Here is a 14,959-nt window from a genome sequence, read left to right on the forward strand (position 1 = left end):
GTTTTATAGCAATCAGAGAAAATTTATTTAGAAAAAACAGTTAAATCCTGGTTAAATCAACAAGCTTTGTGGCATTTCAAATAGTCCTATTCACATCTGTGTCTCTCCAACAATGCAACAGAATTTAAAACAATCTTGGTAAAAGCCAGCGGCAGCCTGACTGTCGCTAGAAGAAAAAACAAGGTTAGACCTCTTTCAAAGCCATATTGTCATTATTATTGTCATTGTTTGATTTGTCTGTTGATAAATTAAACTTAAATTTAATTAAAGTTTTTAAAGACTTGACTTGTCACTTAACCAATTTGAAAATCCTTTTTCATGGGAACATTCGTCAAAAATCATGTGTAGAAATTGTTTAATATCACAATTACCTGAAGTGGCTACAATGGTTCAAACAGACAAGAAATTGACCAAAAATGGTAAATGGAAAAACCGAGTTATAAATTGTCCATAGTGGGCTTTGAAAGTTGTTATATGTTCCTGGGAATCTAGAAAGCTGTAAGTATGTGTAGGGTTATGTACAAGCTCAGGGCTGTACACATGTGAAGGAAAAACCTGAGAAAACCCTGAGCCCTCACTACTGGCTAACCTTAAAACTCTATGTAATCAGGAACTGGGGGCTAAGGACGAGCTATAAATTGCCTACCAGAACACTGAAGATGTATCCAAATACAAAGAGCCTCTCAGTGAAAACTAGGATACTTACTAGCTTCGTGTTTGTAATGAAATCTCCTTTTTAAATGTTAACTGACCACTAAGATAAATGAGCAGAGACTTCACTGACCACATATGAAAGGAATACAGAGTTTACAGAACTAGATCAGAAAAGTTATTAAGCAAAAGACAATAACGTCAGCAGCAAACAATAGCAACAATGAACACCTTGGCAGGATGGAGTATCTAATTTCCAGAGTTACCACATTATATTATTTTCAGTCTCAAGTTTTCAATAAAAATCATAAGACATGCAAAGAAACAAGAAAATATTGCCTTTAATGGGAAAAATCACTTGACACTGCCCATTAAGAAGCCAGATGTTATATTTACATAGCCTTTAAATTCGCTATTTTAAATCTGTTCAAAGAACTAAAGAAACCATGCCTAAAGAACTAAAGGAAAGGATGACAATTGTGCCTTATTGAATAAAGAACATTATTAAAGAAAGAGAAATTAATTTTAAGAGAAGCTACAGTAATTCTGAGGTCAAAAAGATAACTAGATTTTAAAATATCTCAACAGCCGATGTGAGCAGATGGAAGAAAGAATCAACAAATAGTGAAGACAGTCCACTGAGTTTATGTAGTCTGAGGAACAGAAAGAAAAAAGAATGAAGAAAAATAAACAGAGCCTCAGATAACTGTGAGATACCATAAACAGAACATTCTGTTTGTATGGGAACATACAAATATACATTCTGTTCTGTTTATGGGAACTCCACAAGGAGAGGGAGGAAGGTGGAAGGAATAATAGCTGAATAAATGTCTGAAAATTTTCCAAATTTGATTAAAAATATCAATCTGCACATCAAAGCAGCTCAACAAATGCCAAATAGTGAAAAAAAACGAGAGCTCCAAACCTTGACTCTTAATAATCAAACTGTCAAAGGCCATAGAAAAAAAGAATCTTGAAAGCAATAAGAAAGAAACATGTAAGGGGAATCCTTAATTAAAAATCATCAATTGATTTCTCATCAGAAATTATAGAGGCCAGAAGGCAATGGGATGATACATTCACAGTAACAAAAAAAATCACTGTCACCTGAGAATTATTTTATCCAGCAAAACAATTCTTCAAACATCAAGGAAAAGTAATATATTCCCATACAAACAGAAACTCAGAGAATTTGTCGCTACAAACCTGTTTTGCAAGAAATACTAAAGGGAGTCCTACAAGAAATAATAAAGTGAGTCCTTCAAGCTGAAATTAAAGGACTCTAGACAGCCTCCCAAATCCATATGAAGACATAAAGATCACCAGTAAAGATAACTATACAAGGAAATATTAATTAAACTTCTGGGGTAAACCTAAGGGGAAAAATTCAAAAAACATAGTAATAAGTAATAAAAATGAAATTACAGTGCTACTGTAGAAAATATTTCACACAGAAGAAGGCAGGAATGGAGGAACAGAAGAACAAAAAACATAATACATAGAAACAAATATCAAAATAACTTATGTAAATTCTAACCTATAAATTACATTAAATGTAGGTGTATTAAATATTTCAACTAAAAGCAGAGATTGGCAGAATGTAAAAAAAATACAACTATTTGTGGTTTATAAGAGTCAAAATTTAGATTCAAATAAGCAAATAAGTCAAAAATGAAAGGACAAAAAATTTTATATCATACAATTAGTAACCAGAGAGAGTTTATATTAATACAAGACAAAATACACATGAGTGTAAATATTTCTGACCTTGGCTTAGTCAGTAGTTTTTTTTTTTTTTGCATATAATACCAAAAGCACAAGCAGGAAAAAAGATGAATTAGATTTTTTCTGTATTAAATACTTATGCTGTGTATTATACTCTCAAGATAGTGAAAAGACAACTTATGTAATTAATGAAAATATTCGTAAATCTTGTCTCTGATAAGGGACTTGTATGAGAACATGTAAAAATTTCTTGCAATTCAACTCTAAAAAGACAACTCACTTAAAAAATAGAAAAAGTAATTGAATGGACATTTCTTCAAATAAGATTTATAAAAGGCTAATAAGCACACAAAAAATTGCTAAACAACATTAGTTATTAGGGAAATACAAATCAATACTCAAAATGGATATCACTTCCCACCACCTAGGACATTCATAATCCAAGAGATGAATAATAACAAATGGATGGGGAGAAAGTGGAACCCTCACACACTACTGGTGGGAATGTATTATGGTGCTTTTGCTTTGGAAAACAGTATGGCAATCCCTTAAAAGTAGAGTTACCGTGTGACCTATCAGTCCCGCTCTTAGGCATATACTCAAAAGAAATGAATACATGTACCTTACACACTTGTACACAGATAATCACAGCAGCATTATTCACAATAGCCAAAAATTGAAAACAACCCAAATGTCCAATTGATCAATCGATAAATAAAATGTATATCCATACGATTGGATATATTTAGCAAAAAAAAGGAACAAAGTCTTGACACATGCTAAATCATGGTTGCATCCTGCAAACATTATGCAAATCGAAAAAAATCCAGACACCAAGGACCACATATTTTATTATTTCATTTATATGAAATATCCAAAATAGGCTTCTTATGAACATATTCATAATTACTTTCTATTTGGTTTTGCTAAATGGATGGAATGTAATCTGTGGTCATATTGCTACCATGAGGGTAGACTTTACCTGACTATGATGTCTATACAGGAAAGAGCAGAGCCAAGATATAAAGACAGATTTATAAAGGCATATTTTGAATACAAAACTCCATCTGGATTCCAAGTAATCCCACTTAAGTGAATTTAAAAAGTCCCAGTTGACGTTGGATCTCTTGCCACATGCAATAGAAAGAGTCCTAACTAATGTAGTTCTATAAAAACAATTATTTGTTTTTCGGTTCCAAGGTAATTAAGATATTGTAAATTCAGGAAAAATGTGCTTCAAAAATTTTTTGATCACAATAGTAATCTCTTTTTGTGAATATTCATTCTTCAATAGAATAATTGGCCAGTAGAAAAGGCCAAACCCTGTCTAGTATGCATATATCAGTTAAACATGCAATAACTTGGATTATATGATCATAATTTTCATATTCAAATTTCATTTAAAAATACATTACTTTTTAGTGGTAATAGTAGTCCTTCCACCAGTGGAGGGTTGGTTATGAGATGAGTATATTTCTTGCCGCAACTTTGAGAGTTCCTTACAAATAAAAGATAATATAATCATTTGAAGGAAAGTAGAATGAGATAAGAAGTATATTTAATCATTTAGCAAGGTTACTAACAATAACTACAACCCCCCTCCTTTTTACTCCTTTTTAGCCTTGAGGTAATAATGTTCTAATCCCACTTGTTGAATATCTAGTGTTGCTTTGCAATACCTAATAAGTTATATTACATGCCTGCGCAGGAACCTGCAACTGATACAGGATATCTAAATTTGGAGGATAACTTGAGATTGAATGGGCATGGTTGTCAAGATGAGGATGTGAAGTTTTTGCTCTGAAAAGCCTTAAAACTATATCCATAGAAGAAAAGTATTGAAACTTCAGTATATAAGCATATATAGTTTCCTAACAAAGAGTTTATCAATGAATGTTACTACAGGCACCATTTGCTCCGTAATAGCAATACAATATTACCCATAATTTTTGATAATTTCTTCAGTACCTATTGAATGTCATATCATGGGCTACAGGTTACAGATACAAGGAGGAATATAACACATGCTTTAATGAAGCATCTCATAACATAGTAAGGAGGTCACTGTCTACTGGGAATTTCACTGCTAATGAAATATAAAATCAATGTCTTAAAAATATTAAATGTACAACAGCACTTACTTTTTGCTTCAATTCTTTCATTTGAATTGTTTATCCTGAAAAATGTATATTCTACTTCCTCATTTGCACATATTTTATTTTATGAAGTAAAGTGAGTCCTGCATATGTGTCCTTTTCTAGTCCATGGGAAGTATTTATCCCACAGTTCTAAGTTGTATTACTTTTCTCCACCCCCACCCCTTCCTTTTATACCTCTGACTGACGCTTTATAAGAGAATCCTTCTCTTCCAGCAAGCTTGTCAGTTCATGAAGCTTAAATTGGAAGTCACTACAACTTCCGTCTCTCTTTGAAACATCTTTCTGGTACTGGCTTAATTGGGACTAAGGATTTAAAAAGAATAAGTATTATTACAATCTTCATTTACAAAACATGTAACTGAGTTCCAGGGAGGTTAAGTGACACAAACTCACACAGCTAGTTATGAAATGAAAGTAAAATACCAATAGTCATAAACTTTTACAGAATTCCATGAGTATGTAATATGAATTGAAATGCCAATTACAAATTTCTCCTTTTTTTTAAGGTGTCTTTGCTATGTAGTACTAAACATTATCTATGTAACTGTCTTAGGCAGCAAAATTTAAAGTAAAGCTAAGAAAACAGGCACTTTAGATTCCTTAAATTGCTAATTAAGAAAATTACAATACCAGTAACTACTATTACACTCTGATTTTCAGTTTACAAAATATTTCTCCTGCATGAATTATCTCAGTTCTCACAGCAGTCCTGTGAAATAAGCATTATTATGATTATGATTATGATTATGATTATTTTGACACGGAGTCCTGCTCTGTTTCCCAGGCTGGAGTGCAGGAGTGGCACGATCTCGGCTCACTGCAACCTCTGCCTCCTGGATTCAGGTGATTCTTCTGCCTCAGCCTCCTGAGTAGCTGGGACTACAGGTGCATGCCCCCACGCCTGACTAATTTGTGTATGTGTATGTTTGTAGTACAGACAGTGTTTCACCATATTGGCCAGGCTGATCTATCTTGAACTGCTGACCTCTTGATTTACCTGCCTTGGCCTCCCAAAGTGCTGGGATTACAGGCGTGAACCACCACGCCCAGACATAAGCATTATTATAATCTTCATTTACAAAACAGATAATGGGCTCCAGAGAGGTTAAATGACACCTCCACACAGTAACATAGCTGAAACTCTATGATAGGTCTTCTACTACAAATCTTGTCAATTTCCCTCTTTAGCTCATATGTATCTAGGTTAGGTTGAAGTGCTATCAGTAATGTTAGGATGGAAAAGAAATCAGTGAAAGAAATCTGCTAGAAGTATTGGTAGGTTTTTAAAACAAATTATATTTTGTTTCATTTTGATTTTTGGTAAAAATTATACAGTGATATTTGGAGAGACAAATATGTGATTATTTTGTTTATTAAAATATTTAAGTATATTTTACTACACTTAGGAATCAGGAAATTAAGTATTAGATTAAGTAAATTCAACCTAGAATTACAAGATAAGGCAATATATACTTACAAATATCATCTTAATTTTGATGTCAATTATAGCTACATAAAACTTAACATTGTTTTTATCCTCAGGCTTGACAAAGTCCTTGCTATTTATCATCCCTCAAAATTAAGTGAGAATTTTTACAAATCTAGCTGTGGCTCTACTGGGTAATCTCAAATACTGCTTTTGCCTGCATAAGCATGCTTCAGGCAAAATCATAAAGAGTCCTCCACCTATCCCAAAAAATAAATTAAGAGAAACCAAAACACTGAAATGAATTTCTTCTTTTATTTTCCTAGAAGAAATTAAGTTGAACTAGAAAATAATTTAACAATCATATTTTAGATATAGTAATGTGTATGTAAAACAAAAGGATCCATGACGTATTTCTAAAACTCTACCTACAGCTAATTTTTTCTTATAGCTCTAAACTTGAAGCCATTATTATGTTGCTAGAAAGTTTGTGTTGACATGTGTATTTATGCAATGTATTAAGATCAACATACCCTCAGTCTGCAGATCTCTCTATCTTTCTCCATTCTCAAGTTTTTTACCATCTCTGTGTAATGGTTTCCAATCTCGTCCATTTTAGCCTGCAGCATTGGCCCTGTGCAAGTCTCAGAAACCTATAGAAGGCAAAATAACTATCTGTAATTGGATTGTTTTGAAGAAAATACATATTATGTTACAAGGATTATTATTAGACGAAAATTACATGGTTAACACATTGAAATAATGAAAGCAATTTTCAGGAACTGCATTATAAAGCTCAAATGTCAGTGATTAAGATCTAATAATATGTGAGGGAAAGCAGTCCATATGTTTTCTCAAGATGAATAGAATATATATATTTACTATTTATATTGCCAACGCTAGGATTGCAATGATGTAACTAAGGCAGCACTGTGTTTTTAAAAAGAAGTTTTAATACCTGCATTCTAAGGTTTTGATTCTCTTGCTCTAAATTACATTTACAATATTCCAGTTCTTTTAGTCTGTATTCCATGTCTGAAAGTGTATGTCGAAGAGACAGATTGTTTTCTTCCAGTGCCTGGCATTTTGAACTTGAGTCTTGAAGTCCTTGCTGTAAAGAAGACACAAGTACATAAGACAAATGCATTTTGTTTTTGGTGAGGGAGTGGTCTTTTTATTGATTCATTTAATTGAATCAAGTAATTATTTTCCCATGCCCAATTTTCTTATACTCTTGGTCTTACATGGTACATTAAGTCAGCCGTGCAAGATATTATAGTGTCACCTCTAGTCTCACTTTCCTATTTTGAGTGAGAGGGAATCATGACTAGATGAATTTATAATGTCTCATTTTAACAATCAGATGCTTGCTACCTTGTGACAATATTGTACTCTGCTTTCTAGTAGGCACAAAAATGACCATATGACTGATTATTTATGTGACAACTAGTAACTGAGGAAGAATTTGGGACAGTCATAGAAGTAAAGATCAGGAACAAGTAAACCTTAGAGACTACTTACAATTTCCTAGGAATTCTCTCTGCTCAGACATTCAGAGAACTCATCTAGAGTTTTTTCATTCATTTATTTATTGCATAAACATGTGTTAAGGTCTACAACAGCTTTTTTTCATTGACATGTTAGTAGATTAAATAAATGCATGAACCTAGATTTTTAGTATTTATACAACTCTGGTCACCCAACAACATAAATAATTGTAAGCCCTATATACTTTATATCTAAAATACATAAGATTACCTGTTTTTCTGAGAGGGCTTTCAGCCATTGGAAATGCTCAAAACCTCTCAATTCTCATATGAACAAATTTTTCCATCATATTTTAATTCTATTTTGATTATATATCATATCCCCAATGTGCCAGTAATTGTGTATATAAAAAGCTTAATCTAGTTTAACATCAATAAAAGCATCAATTTACCTGCTGCTGCTGATTATTTGCTCTCACTGATGCCAAGAGTTCTTCGTACTCTTTTATTTGAGTATCTTTGAATGATAAATCTTTCTCAAGTCTCATCTTGTCATTTTCCAGAGACTAGAAGCATAAATTATTTATTATGATTCAGAATTACAGAAACTTGTCAACAGTCACATGATACAAAGACTTGTTTACCTTGGAAGATTTAAATAAGCACTTGTTTCATTTGTTCTTGCTTAATAAGGCAAAATTCTTAAAAGTTAAGACAATATGGGATACGAAATGATTGAAACTTCTAAAACCTTCATTGAAAGAGACATTTTGATGGACTGACTAACCGTACATGAAATGAAACAGAACCTTCTGAAATCTTTTAATGTTTTCTTCCAATCTACAAAGAGTCCTTGTTAATCCCAGCAGGTGGTAAATTTTTAAATTAGAGTCTAAATATGTTCATTATAACCCAGAAACAGCAAAACTACTCCAAAGTCCTCAAAGCATTATTCAAAGTGTGGAAAGCATTCTGAATGTATCTAGCTGATGGCACCAAGAACACCAATTAAAATAGAAAACAGAAAAAAAAATTTTTAGAGAAAAATGTTTTCAAGTTATTGTATTTGAATGGAAATTCAGAGTATGCTTTAGAAATATGAAAAAGGGGGAATTTACCTTCAATGAGTCAGATTATTTTAATTTTGCAAACTACTCTCTGGCTTTAATCATTAAATTGCTTTAGTAGTAAACTAAATAATACGTGCACATCCAACATTCTTTCATTTATACTTTAGATACCTCTTTTCTCCTCTTTCAATGCCAATTAACTGTTTGAAGAAAATAATTGAGCTTTGTCTGAGTAAGCATAATATTGTGCTGTATTAAATTTTAAAAAGGTATACTGGACGTCTTTATTTCTGTATCAGGAAGCTAGGAATTAGAAAGGCTTTGGAAAATATAAAAATAAATCTTACTGTCAAGTCATTTTGAAGATGTCCAAGCTCCTCCCGTATGTTGCTAAATGTGGACAGCACTAACCGGAGTGACTTATCAGACATACCCCTCATCTGGAGGAAGAAAGGATTAATGGTTTATTTTTACTAACATTTGAAAATAGGCAATATAAGTGAAAGTTATGTTGTTTTTTTGTTCCTACTAGCAAACTTATTAATAATTTTACTTTGATATGGCAAATTAGAATAGTGATACAAAGCATTTTGTCAATAATGTATTTAAGTAATCCAAGTAACAGTCCGGAAGATAACATAGCTACGTATTTATAACAAGTATTTATTATTTTTGCCATGGCAAAGTACCATCTTTGTCACAAGGTAGAATTCTATCAGCAAAATTTTAATTTTACATTATTCTTTATTTAAAAGATTAGAAGAGATAAGACAGTTAATCATCAAATAATAAAATGAATCTCCCTAAGTGTATTGCCAACTTCCTGAATTTTGCCTGAGGTGAGAAGAATATAATACGAATTAAGTTTAACTTTAACGTATAGAGCCATCTCAATTTTTAAAAAAACTGGAATTCACCCTGTCACCTAGGTTGGAGTGTAGTAGCATGATCTCATTTCACTGCAATCTCCGCCTCCTGGGTTCAAGCAATTCTCCCACCTCAGCCTACTGAGTAGCTGGAACTACAGGCGAACCCAACATACTCAGTGAATTTTTATTTTTTGAGTAGAGAATGAGTTTCACTCTGTTGGCCAGGCTGGTCTCGAACTCCTGACCTCAAGTGATCCACCAGCCTTGGCCTCCTAAAGTGCTGGGATTACAGTTATAAGCCACAGCAACTGGCTTATCTCAAATTTTAAAGAGAGTGGAAACTCTTTTACTAGATTAGTCTCATTTCTTTAAAGAAAAATGATTTAAAAAACAGACAACTTCAACTTCTGCAAAGATGGAGTAGAAATACTTTCCACACCTAAGCAGACGTTTGTTTAAGGTGTAACTTCGTAACTTCATTCTCTGATTGGTCGCTTTCTGAAACCAATCCGACTGATAACGGGCCACTACTTCATTTACATAGAATGTATACTAAGTTACCAATGGGAAACCTCTAGAGGGCTTTTAAACCCCAGAAAATTATATAACTGTGCTCTTGAGCCAATTGCTCAGCTCACTCCCACCCTGTGGAGTGTGCTTTCATTTTCAATAAATCTCTGCTTTTGTTGCTTCACCAAAAAAAATAAAAAAGAAGAAAAAATACTTTTCCGTAGCCTTCCTGCTAAGTATAACTAGAAGTCCTGGACATTATATATAAAACAAATATAAAAAGACTCAGATTGGTGAAAAGAGAGACGATTGATTAGGAATCTTGGGACCTGAGAAATGACACAGCAGGGAGTTCCTGGGTTTTCTTTTTGCTTCATATATTAGATCAATGTTGGGGAAGCTGGTCATCTAGTTACTTTAATGAACAACAAAAGTCCTGAGAAAAGCCTTTTTTCTCTAGCCAAAGGACCATGAAAGGGTCAGCCTAGCAGGACAGAAAACTTTTAGGTAGTAACTAATGTACCTTAACCAACACCGCAGAAGAAACTGCAACTCTACTTCCACGCAGACGATCAAAGGCCAAGAAGAGATTTTTTTTTTTTTTTTTTTTTTTGAGAAAGAGTCTCACTGTGTCGCCAGGCGCCAGGCTGGAGTGCAGTGGCACAATCTCGGCTCACTGCAACCCTGCCTCAGCCTCCCGAGTAGCTGGGACTACAGGTGCACGCCACCATGCCCAGCTAATTTTTGTATTTTTAGTAGAGACGGAATTTCTCCATGTTGGCCAGGATGGTCTCGATCTCCTGACCTCATGATCCTCCTGCCTCAGCCTCACAAAGTGCTGGGATTACAGGCTTGAGCCACGTGCCTGGCCAAGAAGAGATCTTAGACTTCACCCTTGTCAGGCTCTATGATGGTACACAACGCATTCACTAGGACAGTGTCAGAAAAGGCAGAGTGAAGAGATGGGGCTTTCATTCCCACTGGTCAAAAATGAAATGCCAAACATTGTGATATCAATTGAGACTGGGAAGGGAGCTTGGGCTTTCACCCTAGGACATCAAGAAAAGCTGAGTGGGGGAACCTCTACTTCCACCACCAGCTGGCCGTAATAGGTAGTGCACACACTTTCTCTGATATTTGAATATCTGAATGAGACCCAGAGACTGACAACATAAAAATGGCCAGGTCTCACATCCAAGTACTAGCCAGGCTCAATCCTGTTTAGCTTCTAAGATCAAAGGAGATCAGGCATGTTCAGGGTCAATTGAAAATCACTGATAATTCCAAGAACAACAAAAATCTCAGCTCAGTAAGAAAAAGCACATAATTGATGACAACATCAAGATAATAGAAAAGTTAGAATTACCTGATAAAGCATGCAAAACAACCATCATAAAATACTTCAACAAGAAGTTGCAAAGAGACTGTAAAAATACATTGTCTCGACAACAAAATAGAAAGTCTCAGCAAATAAATAGAAGACATAAAAAATGCCTAAATAGAAATATTAGAACTGAAAAGGTCACTAACCAGACAAGTGGCAGGGCACAGAGGCTCATGCCTGTAATCCCAACACTTTGGGAGGCCAAGGTGGGCACATCACCTGAGGTTGGGAGTCCGAGACCAGCTTGACCAACATGAAGAAACCCCATCTCTACTAAAAATACAAAAATTAGCCCAGCCTAGTGGCACATGCCTGTAATCCCAGCTACTCAAGAGGCTGAGGCAGGAGAATCGCTTAAATCTAGGAGGCTGAGGTTGCAGAGAGCCAAGATTGCGCCATTGCATTCTAGCCTGGGCAACAAGAGTGAAACTGCATCTCAAAAAAAAAAAAAAAAAAAAAAAAAAAAAAAAAAAATCTAGACAAGCAAACAAAAACCAAACCAAAGCAACAAAACTCTCAATGGTAAGCTAAAACGCAGAATGCAGGAACAGAGAAAGAATTAGTGAACTTAAAGATAGAACAAGATAAAGTATATAATCTGAATATTAGAAACAAATAAATTAGAAGAAAATTAAACAGAGCCTAGAGGCCTGTGAGTGTATAACACATGCTTTCATGTTCAGAGTACTGGAAGAAAGGAGAAAGAGAATGGAGCTGAAAAAATATTCAAAAAAATTATGACTGAGAACTTTCCCAAATTAGAAAAAACTGGTAACATACATATTCAAGAAGCTATGCATATCCCAAACAGGATAAGGCCAGAGAAATCCATTACCATGTAAATCCGCTCTTAGTCTGAATGGCTTCCCTTTGTGGCTGACTCGACCTTCCTTTCTGGCTGCCCTTAACAATTTTTCCTTCATTTCAACCCTGGTGAATCTGACGATTATGTGTCTTGGGGTTGCTCTTCTCGAAGAGTATCTTTGTGGTGTTCTCTGTATTTCCTGACTTTGAATGTTGGCCTGTCTTGCTAGGTTGGGGCAGTTCTCCTGGATAATACACTGAAGAGTGTTTTCCAAATTGGTTCCATTCTCTCTGTCACTTTCAGGTACACCAATCAAACGCAGGTTTCGTCTTTTCACATAGTCCCATATTTCTTGGAGGCTTTCTTCATTCCCTTTCGTTCTTTTCTCTCTAATCTTGTCTTCACGCTTTATTTCATTAAGTTGATTTTCAGTCTCTGATATCCTTTCTTCCACTTGATTGATTTGGCTATTCATATTTGTGTATGCTTCACGAAGTTCTTGTGCTGTGTTTTTCAGCTCCATTAGGTCTTTTATGTTCTTCTATAAACTGGTTATTCTAGTTAGCAATTCCTCTAACCTTTTTTTAAGGTTCTTAGCTTCCTAGCACTGGATTAGAACATGCTCCTTTAGCTCAGAGGAGCTTGTTATTACCCACCTTGTAAAGCCTAGTTCTGTCAATCTGTCAAACTCATTCTCCATCCAATTTTGATTCCTTGCTGGCGAGGAGTTGTGATCCTTTGGAGGAGAAGAGGCATTCTGTTTTTTTGGACTATTCAGCCTTTTTGTGCTACTTTTTCCTCATCTTCGTGGATTTATCTACCTTTGGTCTTTGATGTTGGTGACCTTGAGGTGGGGTTTTCATGTGAACATCCTTTTTGTTGATGTTGATTCTATTCTTGTTTGCTAGTTTTCCTTCTAACAGTTAGGCCTCTCTGCTCCAGGTCTGCTGGAGTTTGCTAGAGGTCCACTCCCGACACTGTTTGCCTGGTTATCACCAGCAGAGACTGCAGAACAGTGAAGATTGCTGCCCATTTCTTCCTCTGGAAGCTTCGTCCCAGAGGGCCACCCACCAGGTCCCAGCCAGAGCTCTCCTGTATGAGGTGTTTGTTGAACCCTGCTGGGAGGTGTCTCCCATTCAGGAGGCATGGGAATAAGGTACCCTCTTGAGGCAGTTTGTCCCTTAGCAGACCTCAAGTGCTGTGCTGGGAGATCTGCCGCTCTCTTCAGAGCTGGCAGGTTGGAATGTTTAAGTCCGCTGAATCTGTGCCCACAGCCGCACCTTTTCCCAGGTGCTCTGTCCCAGGGAGATGGGAATTTTATCTATAAGCCCCTGATGGGGCTGCTGCTGCCTTTCTTTCAGAGATGCTCTGCCCAGACAGGAGGAATCTAGAGAGTCAGTCTGGCTACAGCGGCTTTGCCAAGCTGTGGTGGGCTCCACCCAGTTAGAACTTCCTGGTGGCTTTGTTTACACTTTGAGGGGAAAACTGCCTACTCAAGCCTCAGTAATGGTGGACGCCCTTCTCACCACCAAACTCAAGTGTCCCAGGTTGACTTCAGACTGCTGTGCTGGCAGCAAGAATTTCAAGCCAGTGGATCTTATCTTGCTGGGCTACATGGCAATGGGATCCACTGAGCTAGACCACTTGGCTCTCTGGCTTTGGCCCCCTTTCCAGGGGAGTGAAGGGTTCTATCTTATTGGCATTCTAGAAAGAAAACTAACACCAATGCTAGAAGGGAAATTGTGGCACTAAATGCTTACATTAGAAAACAAGAGAGGTTTCAAATCAATAGCCTAAGTTCCTGTGTCAAGCAACTAGACAAATAAGAGCAAAATATACCAAAAACAAGCAAAGAAGGGAAGTGATAAAGATAAAAATGGAAACTTATCATTTTTGTGGTGAAACCATTAAAAAGTCATTCTTTCAGCAAGTTTAAAACAGAAATCAATGAAACTGAAAACAGAAAAACGATAGCAAAGACCAATGAAACTAAAATCTGCTTATTTGAAAAAGTCAATTAAAATTGATAAACCTCTAAGAAGATTGATAAAGAAGAAAAACAGAAGACACTAATTATTAATATCAGGAATTAAATAGGGAATAGCAATGCAGACCCTGAAGCCATCAAAAGGATAAAATACTACGAACAATATGAACAACTATACATGCATAGATTTGACAACTTAGAAGAAATGGACTACTTCTTTGAAAAACACAAGATACCATAACTCAACCAATATAAAACAAATCATTTGAAGAGCGCTTTGACTATTAAAGAATCGAATTTAGTTTTTTCTAAAATTTCCCTAAAACAAATCTCCAGGCCTAGATATTTTCACTGGAGAATTCTATCAAATGTTAAAAAAGAATTAACAGCAAGTATTCAGACTCTTCTAGAAAATAGAAATGAAAGAAACACTTCCTAACTCATTTTATGAAGTTTGTATTACCCTGATACCAAAACCAAAGAGTACCAAAAAAAAAAAAAAAAAAAAAAAAAGAAATAAAACTACAGACCTACAAACCAATGTCTCTCATGAACTTAGATGCAAAGATCCTCAGAAAGAGTTTTCAAAAAAAAAAAAAAAAAAAATAGACCTCCAATGCACTTTGGATGGACATCCCACTACTGGAGATAATATCAAAGATGTCTCCAAGATTCAAGTTTTGAGGAGCATATGTGTTCCCCAAACTGCCATCTATAATACAAAGTGTTTGCCACTAAAAATATTTTATTTAATTTTCATAAACATGATACCAGCTTCAATACTTTGATGATCAACAAAGACCTGAGACCAAATATCAAACTTAGAAATTGGCGTCACCAGACAAAACTAGATTATCTTTAGGTTCATTTGTTGGAAAAATGCGTA

At 35.2% G+C, this 14,959-nt stretch overlaps 1 protein-coding gene across 3 annotated transcripts in view; it reads right to left on the reverse strand.

The window, feature by feature from the left end:
- The window catches only part of POF1B (POF1B actin binding protein), a 94,582-nt gene that overhangs the window by 12,196 nt on the left and 67,427 nt on the right, over nucleotides 1-14,959 (reverse strand). For all 3 annotated transcript variants that reach the window (XM_003938705.3, XM_010349360.2, XM_074392214.1), the window contains 6 exons: nucleotides 8,866-8,958; nucleotides 7,901-8,014; nucleotides 6,920-7,072; nucleotides 6,495-6,614; nucleotides 4,710-4,838; nucleotides 3,792-3,874 (listed from right to left, as the gene is read on the reverse strand). In XM_003938705.3, the coding sequence (XP_003938754.1) occupies nucleotides 3,792-3,874; nucleotides 4,710-4,838; nucleotides 6,495-6,614; nucleotides 6,920-7,072; nucleotides 7,901-8,014; nucleotides 8,866-8,958 (692 nt within the window). The remainder of the gene's footprint in view (nucleotides 1-3,791; nucleotides 3,875-4,709; nucleotides 4,839-6,494; nucleotides 6,615-6,919; nucleotides 7,073-7,900; nucleotides 8,015-8,865; nucleotides 8,959-14,959) is intronic.

Source organism: Saimiri boliviensis, chromosome X, assembly GCF_048565385.1.
Source record: "Saimiri boliviensis isolate mSaiBol1 chromosome X, mSaiBol1.pri, whole genome shotgun sequence".
NCBI lineage: Eukaryota > Metazoa > Chordata > Mammalia > Primates > Cebidae > Saimiri > Saimiri boliviensis.